The sequence below is a fragment of the Lepidochelys olivacea genome (genome assembly GCF_965140295.1).
Source record: "Lepidochelys olivacea isolate rLepOli2 genome assembly, chromosome: 16".
Taxonomy (NCBI): Eukaryota; Metazoa; Chordata; order Testudines; family Cheloniidae; genus Lepidochelys; species Lepidochelys olivacea.
In genome coordinates, this window is record NC_140426.1 from 10782843 (window position 1) to 10798094 (window position 15252).

The 15252-nt window shown below is 44.1% G+C and overlaps 1 protein-coding gene across 8 annotated transcripts in view; it reads right to left on the reverse strand.

Annotated features, from left to right (window-relative positions):
• TNC (tenascin C) overlaps positions 1–15252 on the reverse strand; it is a 92318-nt gene that overhangs the window by 18526 nt on the left and 58540 nt on the right. For 3 of the 8 annotated variants that reach the window (XM_084649811.1, XM_084649814.1, XM_084649812.1), the window contains 5 exons: positions 12811–13083; positions 11015–11287; positions 8525–8800; positions 3789–4061; positions 2030–2302 (listed from right to left, as the gene is read on the reverse strand). The exons of 1 other annotated variant lie outside the window; for it this stretch is intronic. In XM_084649811.1, the coding sequence (XP_084505937.1) occupies positions 2030–2302; positions 3789–4061; positions 8525–8800; positions 11015–11287; positions 12811–13083 (1368 nt within the window). The remainder of the gene's footprint in view (positions 1–2029; positions 2303–3788; positions 4062–8524; positions 8801–11014; positions 11288–12810; positions 13084–15252) is intronic. 4 more of the 8 variants (XM_084649813.1, XM_084649816.1, XM_084649815.1 and 1 more) reach the window with 3 other exon arrangements.

Consider the following 15252-nt stretch of genomic DNA (forward strand, 5'->3'; position numbering starts at 1 on the left):
ATGTTTGGCCTGGATGGTGCCTCTCTGCATGGGGTGAATTGCACCCTCTTTGAATAATCCCACTGTCGTCAATACCGGACTAGACCCTTGAACCACAGCATAGGTACAGCATGGGCAGGGACAGTGCAAAGCATTTCAGGTTCACTTCTACTGCCAGTGAGACTCTGTGCCATGCTAGAGGGGCCACCTCTTGGTGTGAAGGAGGAGTTCACTTTCCAAACGGACACTTTATTTTTGGCCTTTCCAGCTTTTGTTTCAAAACAAAATGTAAAGATCTTTTTTATACCTCAAATTATTTCTTTTTGATCATTTTCCATCAAATCTTTTTGAAATGTTTCATTTCATGACATTTTTTGATATTTTGACTTTTGCTTCCTATTTGGAAGGGAAAATAATGGTGAAATGTCAAAATTCCTCCAAATATTTCTTTACCATCATCGCAGAAATGCTATGAAAGTCTAACAGACAGAAGCTACTAACTCAAAAAGCTAATTAGTTTTCTTGATGGCATTGGCTACTGTTGCTGGAAGTGGCATAAGTGGCAGCCTAAATCATCTAACTGGGATTCTGTGGGCCAGGCTCTATTATCAATTATCCATGGGCTATTTATGGGGGTCTGTCTTCTGGACTATTAGCTTCAATAGCTGACATGCTCCTAAATCTTTCTGCCAGGACCGAATCAGAATGTAGGCATGAGGAAATTTATAACTGCCTGTGTTTTACCATAAATATTCTGTGAGTCAGTGAAAATAGGGACATGCTGCTAAAACCTACAGTTGACTTTAAACAGCACCCTTTCTCAAGAGTCAAACCCGTGGGTTGACAAAAGGCTGTCTGTGATGGATTGATGTTCTGCGTATTGCAAATGTCTCGGACTGTAAGTACATTTGCTTGCTGTTTGTTTAAGGAACATGGTTGTGATCAGTTAGAAGCTGGTCACAAGTGTGCATTGCCCCTCAACCATGGGGGACCAGTTAGATGAATCATGGTGCATGTGGTCTCAGTAGATGCTTTCCAACACTGATCTACCATTGGCTCTTTTCTTCTCCAAACACTGGCTAAAGGTTATCAAGCCAGATTTAGGGCCTGATTCACATTTTCATCAAGACCCCTTTATACCACTCTGGCAGTTTAAAATGGCCTGGAAGTGAGAGTTTATTCCAGGGGAGATTTGAAAGGCACACACGGGAGTTAGGCACGCAGGAATCAAGCTTCAGGATCATGGCATTGGCATTACTCCATTTCTGCGCCAGGTTAATGGAATTCTGCCTGGGTAAAGTTGGCATGATACAGTGTAGAATCCAGCCCTGTTTTTTTTAAGCAAAATGGCACTAATAAACTCTTGTGTCTGCCTCTTTCCTTGGGGATCCCATTAACTGTAAGACTCAGCTAAATAAGCACTGACACATGGATACTGTACTCACAGTCAAGCAGATCTACAGCGTCCTCTATTTGAGGACTTCAGCGCACTCCCCAGACACTAAAGGGCTTGATCCTGCAAAATGCTGAAGACTCCTGTGAACTGCTGAGCATCTTTAGCGCCCATTAAAACCAGTGTGAGTTGAGGGTGCTCAGCACCTGGCAACCTTGCAAATCAAGCCCTAATTGAGTAGCCTCTCAATAACCCCGTGAGTTAGGTAAGTTTTATCATCCATCCTTCAGAGGTGGGAAACTGAGGGAAAGTGAAGACAACTGACTGTCGAAAATTACGGACAGTGCCTGCAATAGAAGGCAAATCTCCTGTCTCCCAAACCCCGTGCTCTAACCACTAGACCATGCTGCTTGTCTTCAGATAACAAGTATGAAATAACCCTCCTTTTGTTTTATTAAATATGGTGAACAAGACCAAGCAGAAGAGTATGCTCCATCAGATGGAGCAGATTGCAAAGAAAAGAAATCTTGGTGAGAGTTGTTGGGGCAAACGGCTTTTAAAAACTTTGTGAGAAGTCAAACTGGATGTGAGAGGGACAGAAATGAAAGAGACAGACATGCACGTCATGCTTTTCTCCCTCCATTGCAGAGGCAATACCTGTGGTAGCTACTACATTTATGGGCTGGGAACGTCGTCCACTGATAAGTCCATAGAGTTCAATGTCATACTTAGTACCCTCTTTCAGCCCTGTTATATCTTGGGTGCGTTCATGGCCTGGCACTATTAGTTCCCGTGGGTCAGACTGCCTGTCGGTATCCCTGATTTTAAGAACAAAGCTGTCGAAGACCCCATCATCTGCGGTCCAAGACAGACGGAAGCCAGCTGGGGTAGCATCTGAAACCAGAAGGTTGTCGACCTCGGGTTCTGCTTCTAAAAAAAGGGAGAAAATAGCAGTAGGAAGAAGAAATTAGATTCCCCCCCCCCACACACACACACCAGTTCATAGTGACCAGCTCTAGGTCGGGTCAGAGCACGCTGCAAAAATCCAGCCACAGTTTAAAGAAATTGGAACAATCTGCTAGCTATAAAAAAGAAAAAAGAAACCTTTGGATATTCAAGAGTTATACAGGTACTGTACATGATATATGTGTGTGTGCGTATAGGCGTGCCCAACTTTTACAATACCCCAAAGCAGAACAAATATCTGGATACAGGCCATTTGCCCCGGTCATGCAATATTGAAGATGCTAACAGTAAAAGTGATGTTTATTTGTTCTCTGGCTTCCACTAGAGTTACCCATCCTTTGCGAGCCCTTTATGACAAATAAAAACAAGCCATTGTTAATAATCTGCAGCTGTGCTTATATCGTTGCTTGCTTCTCCCGCTTTGATAGGAGCACTGTAGAGGAGTCACTGAAAAGTTCCTTCATTCCTAACAATTATTGCATGTGGTTCTGGGCTTCTTGATGCTTCTGATCTAGCCTACAGTGTCCACTTTTCCTTTGGAATCAATGCTGAAGCAGCAAGGGGAAATCAAGAAAATCTATATCCACAATGCTGCACGCTTAAGTCCAAAGAGGTTTATCTAACACCCCTAGTAGAGGAATCCACCTAAGAGGATTCCAGCAGTTACCTAAGATGGTTTCTCACTATTATTATGGTTATCTGCCTCATAGGGTACTCTAGGCATCACTAACTGTAGCAATGTTACCAGAATAATAACTGTTTAACAGTATCTCCAATGCGTTGTATTTTTCACAATAAAAGGTCCATATTTATTTTCTCACCAACGTTCAGCCATATAAACTCTGGCTTTGCTGGTGCATGGAATGAGCAAATCCTGTGGCTGAGACTTGGTGAAAAGAAGCAATAATTGTTCAATAAGGCCAAAATGCAGCTGGAAAAACTCAGCTACGATGAGAATGAGAACACGGGCAATGCTTTGTTAAGAGATGCCCAACGCTATTGGTTGTAATGATCCTCTTGTTTATTTGGCATGGAGAATGAAGGGGAGGAGTCCATGGGCGGGAAGCCCAGCATGACTCTCCTGAATGGTCTTGTTGCATAGACAATTGAAGAATATCGAGGTACCTGGTGGCTTATAACATGGTGAATTCGTCTGGTCTCCTTTCTCCAGCTAAGGGTTCTTTCAGGGAGCAATTTACCCCTCCACCCTGTTCCACTCTTCTCCACTGGACCCCACAGAGACAGAACATAAAGAGAATACCAAGAAACGTAAAAATGGGATCACATTAGTGAACCTCTCAATCATGATGAGGTATGTGTAGCCATGATGAAAAAGGATATGCAAAAGCCATGGTTTGTTTTGCAAATGGATTGCACACAACATCTTCCAGGTGAGAAGAGAAGCATGAAAGAGAGGACGGAAAAGAACAATTTGCCCACGATAATATACCTGTAACAGCCACAGTGCTTAGGGGCTTTGTTTGGTGCCCCTGGGCAAAACCATAAAGCATAACCTCATAGCCAATGCCAGTAATAAGGCCTTTAAGTTCCAGTTGCCGCTGGGCTCCTGTAAGGAGGAACTCCTGTGGGTCCAGCAGCTTGCCAGAATCCACCACGATTACTAGAAAGTTGTCAAAGGCATTCTCCGATGCCATCCAGGACACCGTGAACCCATAAGGATTAATGTCAGAGACAGTTAGGTTTTCCAGTGGGGGCATGGACTCTAAAAGAAGGGAAGGTGCAAAAAAACAAAAAAGAAAAGAAGCATAAAAACATTGCAAGTTAGATAGTGTCACAGCTTCCAGCAAACATCAATCACAAGTTTTCCCCAAAAACCATAAGATTTAATGGAAATGCATGGCCACTACAGCAAGGCTGAGATATTCAAAGGAGCCTAAAGAAATTAGGTGTTCAATTCTCACTGCATGCCAATGGGATTTGGGTGCCTACTTCCTGTAGGTCCCTTTGAAAATCCCCAACCCTGATACTTAAACAAGTTTCTTCAATTTCACATGCACACAGAATCAGTTGTGAATAATAGAGGTTTACGCTGCTTTGAATAACACATCTATTTCCATCCTCCCCTCTCCATCACCATTGCTTTAGGGACAAGCCTCAATTTTCACATATCTCACAACTTCACACCAGTATCGCCTGCTTTTCTTTCCAATGGTTGACCCAGTGGAACCAGGGCTTAAACCAACATGGGTCACTGCAAACGTAAGATCTAAACAACTGAAGGATTTTTTACTTGGAGAGATTGTGCTAACAACAGCTAATGACTGCAGGTAGTGGCTGAAGATCAGACTGGCTAAAAATCTTAATAGCCAACAGTTCCTCCCCTCTCTCCCCTTTAACTGATATGTTGACAACTTAAAGAGATTCCAATACAGAATGCTTATTCCGGTAGTTTTCAGACCAAAAGGGCACTAGTTTAAGTTCAGAGGCATAGGGCCATGGGTTCAAAAAAGGTCAGTTTCCATTTCGGCACTAAAATTAAGTGGCCAGGCTATTAAAAGAGCCCAATCTGTTGAGCTCATCTGAATATCTGGTCCTAGGTGTCACAGGTCTAGCCCGGATTGTGGGTGCCCAGCCCTTGGCAATCCAATCCTAAGCTTTTTAAAAATCTGGCTTTGCTCTCCCATATGGCCCACTCATGGAATCTTGCAATCCTTCCTCAACATGATCACTTACTACAGTGGAAGTTTATCCCTAGTAAGAGTTGAGTGGATTTGGTCCTTGACTTCCTTCTTTCCTTCCTTCCTTCCCACCCCCCACAAAATAACCCCGCCTGCATTTCAGTATGTGTGACTACAGAAAGAGCATTGAACAGTAGAGATGGACCCAAACCAGAAGCATGGATCTGAAACACGCAACTCAGGCATCTGAGAAAGTTTTTGAGCTGAATTCTACAGCGTAGGCCATGTCTACGCTTGGAGGTCGGAGTGCGATTCCCAGCTCGCACAGACATACTTGTGCGATTTTGCACCGAGCAAGCACGCTAAAAATAGTACCGTGGCTGTGGTAACGCGGGCGTGGTAATGCGAGTAGCAGCAAATGGTGGTGCAGGCTTTCCTCCGAGTACAAACCTACCTGTAGCCCACAGGCAGGAACTAGAGGTGGCCAGGCCATACTGCTGCTCGCTGCTACCCATGCTATCATGGCTACACTACTATTTCTAGCGTGCTGACTTGATGAGAGTGAGAGCAAGTATGTCTATTAACTGGGAACCACATCCCTAGCTCCAACTGTAGACATAGCCTTAGTCTGATCCAGGAGCTCAGATACGGACCCCCCAACTTCCAAACTTTGGGAAAATTCGGGGTTTTGATCAGAATCAGAACTTCTAGGCTTGAGCCAATCTCTACACCAAAGCCACATGGCTCTTCAAAAACTAGGCATGAACAGTGAAGTATTTCTTACTATTATTAAGGGAAGGACCCGAGAACCAACTTTGGGGCGCCCCGTGGCCTTCTTGTAGGAACTGAGACATTGTTTCCCTCATTCTCCCATCCATAGTATTAAGCCATTTAAAATAATGTATAAGTCCTCGAGCTTTGATGGCTGCATAGCAATGTACCAAAGGCTTTGTTAGAATTTGATGCATGTGGAGTGCATGACGTGGGCAGATCAGGTGCCAGCTCTTAGCAAGGCTTTAGGCTTCAGCCGAGCACTGACAAATTCAATGCTGGAAACTAGTCTGTTTTACCTGTGCGTTAATATGGTTTAGATGGGTACTGGAATGATAACAATGTGTTTAGACTTTATGAAATGCTTGTAAGTTGCTGCATGCACTAATCTCACTTAGAATTTCTTTATCACATGATATAAGTTAATATTTAAGTTTTTGCTGTGTAACTGTAAAAAATGTTTGCTCTGAAACTGTGAACCCAACCAGGAGGGTTCATTTCCTGTCCATCAAAAAGGCCTAAATGGGATGATTTAGTTGGGGATTGGTCCTGCTTTGAGCAGGGGGTTGGACTAGATGACATTCCTGAGGTCCCTTCCAACCCTGATATTCTATGATTCTATCAAAACTAAATGGGCCATCGTAGGACATCACAATACAAAGACTTTGCTAATTACTCCCCTACACCCATAAAGAGGCTACCTGCAAAAGGGCTAGTTCCATTCTGGAAGAAGGAACTAAAAATAGCTGACAAGAAAAAATTTCATCTCTTTTGTTGTTTGGACTCTCACAGGACACAAAAGAGAAGCAGAGGTCCCCAGGGTCAAACTGGGTTAGTCCTAAAAGATATTCAGAGCTGACAGATTACTACAACTGTGTCACCTTCTGAAACCATAGACTGTAACTCATTTGTGTGCACGTTTGCCTGCTTTAACCTTGCATAATGACAGGTTTCAGAGTAGCAGCCGTGTTAGTCTGTATCTGCAAAAAGAAAAGGAGGACTTGTGGCACCTTAGAGACTAAAATTTATTTGAGCATAAGCTTTCGTGAGCCACAGCTCACTTCATGTATCCGATGAAGTGAGCTGTAGCTCACGAAAGCTTATGCTCAAATAAATTTTAGTCTCTAAGGTGCCACAAGTCCTCCTTTTCTTTTTGCTTTAACCTTGTAATAACTCTTTCATTTCTTTTCTTAGTTAATAAATCCTTAGATAGCTGACTATAGGATTGGCTACAAGTGTTGTCTTTGGTGTTAGATCTAAGGTACAAATTGACCTTGGATAAGTGACTGGTCCTTTGGGAATGGGAGTAACGTGAATATTTTGTGATCTAAGGTGTATAGCAACCAACTATCACCCAGTCCAGCTTGCCTGTGTGGCAAAATAGACTGGAATGCCCAAGGGGACTGTCTGTGACTCCATGGTAAGACTGTTACTGTAGTTAGGAGTTCAGTGAAATCTAAGCGTAGAACATACAAGCAGTTCGGGGTCTCTGCCCTGCTTCTTGACACTCTGGCACTCATGGTCATGATGCAGACAGCATGACAGAGTGGTTTAAGGGAATTACACTAATCTCCTACTGAGCATCCCCAAGATATACTGGATCCAACCCCTCATGGGTTTGCTTTGCTGGAGCCTTGATAAATAAATAAAGGACCTGAAACATTGAAATTATTTTCTAGAAACAGGTTTACATGAACTACAGGCAGACAAGAATTTGTTTGCTTGCAGGAAGCATAGCATGCTTACCGAGATCTGAGAAACTTGCCTTCAAATATAGCAATGCCACATTTGCTATAGGGAAGCATCTGTACTTTGGAGAAGCAAAGAACAGGACTGGAGAAGGCAAACGCTGGTTCATTTGTAACGCGCTACCATCAGGGAGGGAGGTCAGTCAGCATCCTTGGGACTTCAGTGAAGCGCTTGCGCAGACTGCCTTATGTAAGGGAGGCTACCCTGGCATAGTGCCTTTGCAGATGGTGTTACCTCTGTGTATTACTTGAGTGAGGAGGAAAAGGAAAGCTAATGAGACATGAGCTTCTGGATGCAAGCGCATGCAGGACGGCTGTTTGGTCGAGGCAAAGTATACAAAGAACGGAGAGAAGCTGTAGTGACAGCCTCTGTTACTGTGATATGATGTGCAAGGAATGCTTAGTCTTCAAGGAGTATAAATGGACTGCAGGCAGCATGATCATTCATGCATGAGTGTCAGATTATTATATTAGATCTGATCTGAGTAAAGAGTGAAACAGCAACAGAAATGGGCTGAATCTTGACGTCCTCTCTTACTGCCACATGTAGAGGTTCAAATAGGCACAAGGGTGTCTGAAGTCCTGGCCCTTTCAATTGCCACGTGTCGTGCAGAAAGGAGATGCCCATCTCACAGATGATTAGAGTTAATCAGTGGAACTGACCCAGAAGGACAGGTGGAATTTTAAAGGCCAGGGCTGCTCTAAATATCCAAGAGCTGAAATGAGGCCTAGAAGGCATTCAGGTTAGATAAATGAGCCCATGAAGTTAACCTTATTTTTTCAAAGCCTGGTGAGGGAGGTTAATTGCAGCTGAAGTTAGGAGTAAAGATTTGGATGGGTTCTTAATTCACCTGAAACTGTTCTCCCCTCCCTCGCCCTAAAAATGGATGATCTCTTTAAGTGTCAACATTACTCAGTTTCACAGAGAAACAACCGCCACACTTCTCTCCTTTCCTGCACATTAATCAATGTTATTTTTTTTTTTAACAAAAAACAAACACACAAAGCAGCAGCCTTTAAACGGGTACCTGTCATGACAAAAGCAGTGAGGGGCTCTGTGTGGACCCCTGCATTGGTGGTGCCCTGAATGTTAATATCATAGCCAGTGTAATCTGCCAGGCCTGAGATGCGAGCGCTGCGGGCCCCTCCTGACACCGTAAGCTCCTGCGGCGCGTGGGCTGCATAGGAATCTCTAACATTTATAACAAACTTTGCAAAAGGCCCATCTCTCGCGGTCCATGAGAGGTTGAAGCTGTCGGGGGTAACGTTTGTGAGTGTGAGCGTGCCCAGCTGTGGCTTGGCCTCTGAAGGAAAAGGAACACAGGTGAAGAGAAAGCATTACTTAGAGCAGGGCAGTGCTTAGAAGCAGGAAAGAGTTATGGCTATTTAAGGGTATAGAGCAACAGAGCCAGCCTTTACCATCTGCTGAGCAATGGCTGAAGAAATAAGGAGCTGGGCATTACAAATAGCCATTGACAAGGGCTTTCAATTTAACCTCTTGCAGGTGTTTATTAGTTTTAATTTTTTCTTGCTCTTTTTTGTTTACTGGTAAATAGATTCAATTGTCTCGCCTAACCGTGGGCCTGATTTGCAGGGGTGCTAAGCACACACAACGCCTCATGAAGTTCAAGGGAACTGCAGATGCTAAGCACCTCTGAAAATTAGGCTCTCAACGACTGCACAGATCTGAACCAAGACTTTACTTTTGCAGAAGGCCACAGAAGGTATGGCACACTTCAGGTTAAAGTGCTTTACCAACAAGATCAGGATCATTATCTTTGCTGTCCAGATGGGGAAACTGAGGCACAAATGAGTGAAGTGATTTGCCCAAGCTCATACAGCAGGCCAGTGGCAGCACCCTATCCACTAGGTCACACTGTGGACCACTGAATGGAGGACACAAGATCACTGCAACCCCCTTTTTCAGGACTTTAGGGGAGTCTTAGGGAAAAATTCTTCTTAGGGAAAAATATTCCCTTTTGGGATAAATTTCATTCTCATCCTCAAAGGAATAACTTTGGAAATTGGAGCCAAATCCATCCAGCTTTCACATAATTCAACAATGAGGAGTCTATTTAAACCCCATGTGTTAAAATGTTTTGGGGACATGAAAGTGTTGGTTAAATGGAGTCAGTGATATTCAGGGGGAGTTTATTGGTTAAGTGACTCACTCTGGGGGACGTAATCATAACAACAGAACAATTAAAGAACAGAGAGAGACCTATAATTAATTGACATATGAACTGACGCAAGTTACCGCAATTTACCCACCCAAGACTTAGATTAAATGGGCCAGAAGAGTTTGTTCCCAATCCACGCTGCCGCCTTGGTCTAGTCCAGGAGCAGGGACATCTCAGTGACCCCAATTAAGGATGCATGCTGGGACTGTCATCATGCTGCCATCTAGTGACCAGCAGAGCCAGCATGGTCAGTAATGAGGTTGTCATGGCGTGAGCTCGGTGCCTGGGGAGATGGCGGAGGAGATCAAAAAGTATTCAAGATGCAAACATACGTAAGGGAGAATGTGGTGAAACCAGGCACGGTGCTGTCAGTCCTGCATGCAGGTTGTAGAGAACAGTCCTTTCCACCCTGAACCCGAAACGGGCACATTCCTTCACATGCCATTCCCACCGAGCTCAGGCAGGCCCACGACATGGCATCCAGATTTCAAAGGTTACGACATGCAACACAAGTTGAAAATCTCTCTCCAGGCCAGGCTTAGTGAGTTCCCAACGTCCTGTAGTCTCCACCAGTGCTGGAAAGGCTCTGGCATCCACCGGAAGGCACTGTGGTGCCCATTCCCCTACAAGACTCACTGGCAACAGTGCAAGTGAGAGGGTACAGGGCCGAACATCAAGAAGGGATGGACTTCCTTTTCAATCCCAGCTCACTGCTGAGGGGATGTGGAAAGATGCCAGGCAGAAAAAACTCTTGGTACCAGCACTGAATAACTGGACCACATCATGCAGTTCCTGTTGGTCATTGAACATGCTACCCAAAGCACCAGTAAAAGATACAAATGCCATGAGAGACATTTGACTTTTACAAACAAAGAACCAAAATGGCATGCAGTTGCCTTTCTGGTATGACACAGACACAGTGCCCGTTCCCGTGATAAGAAAGATCACAGGCAAATGAAGAGAGAGGGTGTGGAATGAACACAAAGAGTGTTCAAAGTCAAATGCAAAGATGTTCCAGAGAATCATCTGGAGCAATTTAGTTATATATACAGAGAGTTTGCAGATAAGTGTATATATAAATAAACCAAAGGTTTAGCATTGTGCTTCCTTAATTCTGGGGACACTTTTCAGCCATTTCCAGGGTCCCAGATCCGCTTCTTTCAAAGCAGTCTCGGATTCAGCTTATTCCAACCTGTCCCCATAGTGACCCTTCCTGTAATTTACTAACAAGGGCCATCTAGATGAGGAAAAGTGAGGTCTCTTTGGAGCCACGTTCTAAAGCAGTTTGGTGGATAAGAAAAGAAAGAATAGAAAAAGTAAATCTGGAAGGTGAAATACCTGTGGTAACCAGTGCTGTCAAAGTCTGAGCACCTTGGCCATCAACTAGACCATGCAGTTGGACAGTGTAATTAGTGGTGGCTCTTAGGTTGGTGATTACAAAACTCCGTGAGGCCCCTGGCACTGTGTACACCAGGGAATCCAAAGGCAAGTCAGAGTTTATAACTTCTAAAACAAAGCGATCAAAGGCAGCATCCTGAGCTTCCCATGTGAGGGACACACTGTCTGAGGTAGCGTTTGAGACAGTTAGTTTGCTAAGGAGAGGTTCGTCTACTAGAGGAAGAAAAACAAATGGAAATGTGTCGGAATTATTAGAACCAAAAATAAAATCAAATAAAATCAATGTCAGAAATGGAAAAGATCTATTTAATCACATTTTCTGCACCATGACCCCTCTCATCTTAGCCAAAAGCTCACCAGGATCCCCCTCCCATTTAGCAGAATGAGATGGGCAGCATGATTTTGACTCACTGACACCTGTTTGCAATCCTGCTGGGGGTCTTGATCCCCAGGCTGAGAAACCCTAATTCATCCCTCTGCCAGGATACCACTCCCCACCTACAAATGTATCTGCTATTGACTTGATCACAGATACTTCATATTACGCTGAACTGCGACTGGCATCCTAAAGTTCCATAGAACTCTCTGTCAATCATGTCAGCAGCAGCATCCCCTTGTTACAATTCCTCCTACTTATACGGATTTTAAGATAAAGCACGGTCTAGTCCTTGCAATCTGTGAGGAGATATAACCTGCATTACTTGTATAATCTCTCACCAGATTAATGTAGGCACCTTGTTTTGAGATAACTTTGTGACCAGCGGTCCCGATTTTACAGGGACAGTCACGATTTTGGAGGCTTTTTCTTATATAGGTGTCTATTGCCCCCCACCCCCATCCTGCTTTTTCACACTTGCGCTCTGGTCACCCTAGCAGAGAACCATTTGCATATGAGGTCATATGAATGGAGTCACTATGGGTAATAAAAGATTACTGCATGTGATACAGAACCCTCCCTTGAGTAATCCATCTACTTTTGTAATTTGCTGGTTTTCTACTTCTAATTCAATTTTGCGTACATACAACAATAGGATTCCTTCTTTCCTTGGAATGGCTGTGCTACAGAGATCCAGATGTGAAACTTCAGGCTGTTCTAGGTGCTTAGAGTAAAATCCATACCAGTGCAGCCAGCCAGCCCAGGGCCGTGAACCACTTCAGTCCCATGTAAAACCTAATCTGAGGTCTTAAATGGGATTAAATCTTAAATGGGATTAAAATAGGGCGTCGGCCTTATATAATTCCTCTGCTGTGGAGTCAGTTTCACCCACACCCCATTCAAAAAGAAGAAAAAGCTTTGCCTATACATCTGCCTATTCAAGAGAAATAACCCCCCTAAATGCAACGTAACAGGTACGAACACATGTTGCCACACTGAGGTGTGCCTAGAGAAGTGTTGGCTCCATGCTCAGCCCCTAAGCAAACTTGTTGGGGTTCTCTACCAGAAGCTGCCCCTGCTTGGATGGAGCCGAGAGGAAAGAAAGCTGATTATTTCTGTTGTGAATAAGAACATCCCTCATCGCCGTGATGTCCTTTCCCTGCACTGGACAGGCGGGTTAAACATAATTGTACAGGTTAAAATAACGCCTGCAGCTCTTCATCAGAAGGCGTTGTAGGGGGAGGTAAAGGATTTGGTACCGGGGGGGTTGGCTGGGGAAGGTAAGGGTGAGGGAAAGGTAAGGTCCTGTAAAGAAGAGTTCGGAGAAAGCGGAGTGAGTATGCGAGGTAGGTTTATATACCTGTAGTAGCTGCAACACTTATTGCCTTTGTGCGGAAACCACGCGTGCTCCCAGAGAGGTAGACAATAAAATCAGTTTTGGGGGAAAGCCCTGAGATATGAGCAGTCCTTAAGTTGCCTGAAATGTTGTACTCCATGGGCTCCTGTAACCTGCTAGAATCAATAATTTCAATGGTAAAGGTCTTGAAGGCCTCATCCGTGGCTGTCCAGGAAAGGTTGAAGCTTTCGGGGGTAATGCTGGAAACCGTTAGTTCACCAACTTCAGGTTCTGCTGCTGAAGAGGAAAACAAAAGGAGTGAGAATTAGATGCCCCCTCTGAAGCCATATGTTCAGAAATGCTGTGCTTGCATCTACAGCTACCACTGTTCTACGTTGAAAAGAGGAATGGAGGGTTCGAATAACAGGTTGCTGCAAGCGGACATGAGCTAAGGGAAAGAATGTCAAAAAGAGAAAGCGTCTAACAGTGCTGCATAAATGAAAGCTGTAAGACTGCAATGGTTGTCCATGCTTCTGAGCGCAGCCAAGCATCCTTGCGTATGTCTTCACTGCAGCTGGGACCATGCTCCCCAGCGCAGGTAGACAGACACACACTACCTCTACTCAATCTAGTGTGCTAAAAATAGCAGTGTAGCCGGGGTAGCATCGGCAGCTGTCCAGGCTAGCCACCTGAATACCAATCCACCTGGACCCTCTGGGTACCTACTTGGATGGCTAGCCCAAGCCTTCACCTATGCTACCCCCTGCCACTCTGCTATTTTTAGTGTGCTACCTCACACCAAGCTAGTACATGTCTGTTTACCAATACTGGGAATCACATTCCCAACTGCAGTGTCGATGTACCCGTTGAGGTCTGAGCATGAAAGCAGATGTGTAAGAACACACCAAGGGCCTTAAAGACCTGGAGAATACACTTCACTGATTCAAATTCGCTGAAACTAGATCCATGGCTTAGTCAAGGAAAAAGGGACGAGTTTCATTTGAGCTGTTCCTCTCTCCCTTCCCGATTAAAACACACAAAAGTTGGCATCTAGTCCTAGAGCTTGACCCAAAGTACAAAGCTGTGGTAGCTCCCTGGGGCTTCCTTCCCTTCTGCAGACATCCCTGACAGGCCTCCAAAAGGCATGAAACATTCTGACAATGGAAAATCCCCTGGAAAGAAAAGTCTTGAAAAGCCAAGTGGTGAGTGTGACTGAAATAGAAGGGAAAACCCCAGTAGGGTGTCATCTGCTGTTTCCAATAAACTAACAGAGACTGAGCAATGGCTAAGCCACACTTCGGCAGGACACTGTTGGTATGTCTACATGGCAAGCAGAAATCCTTGGCAGCGAGTCTCAGAGCCCAAGTCTACAGATTTGGGTTTGCTCTACAGTGCTAAAAATAGCAGTGTAGCTGTCCAGGCTTGAGTTGGGGTCTGTTTTCTTTTTAACCCCCTAAAGATTACTTTCTCCACCTCAAGGAGATTTATGTCCACTGTGACTAGACTATAATCCGATATCAACCCATACTCAGAACTCCTAATGGAAGCTTTTAGTGAAAAGTCAATGGCAGTATATAGTGCAAAGCAAGCAATTCATGTCATAAAAACCACTCTAGCCAAGCCAAGCCACGTAACGCACCACAGCAAAAAGCAAACAGTACATCCTCATTTCTGTAATTCAGTTATAAATTTTCCTAGTTCCTTCTAGCTGCTGGATAAAATGTGCTCTGAGAGAGCAAACAAGAGTAAGTCTGAGCCATCCTCCAAGCTAGAGAGAAGTTGCAGCAGGTTACAAAGGACTTTAAGGAAGGGTCCTGTGAATACTGTCTGAAACAGATTGTTAGTGCATCTGAAGGAAGAGCCACTGTGTCCCAGCCATTGTCACTGAGTAAATGAGATATAGAAAGCCCCATTAATTATAGTCTTTCTGAGTATCTAAAAGTGGCAGTGGCATGGAACAATCCAAGGAAGGATATGTTTGACTTGTTACAGTAGAAGTGCACTGGGTTGCAGGAGATATACTCCTAAGGCATAGACAAATGAGAGTGGCTGCAATCCATTGCAAGTACAGAACAGGTAGTGCAAATAAAAAAAAATCTGCAAGGTGAAGATGAGGGACAAAATCCAAATTGGAAGGGAAAGAAAATCAAATATCTGACTGGGCAGATGGAACACATGGTCTAGGTTCTCTATATCTGAGGGTTAATTATTTAGAGTTTTGTAGATCATTAAAACAGTGTTATTTTTTATTTATGAGAGATAGGCCTGAACCAAAACCATGGAACATCTTTGAGGGATGCAAGATCTGGTTATGAATGTGGAGACTAGTGCCCATCTCTACTTTTCATCAACCCAGATACCATATTTACATCAGTGAAAGGTGAATGCATATCAATGAAAGGTGTAGAGATGAGTCATACAAATTACTTTCATTATTATTGATAATTTTACGCAATTTTTGGTTGT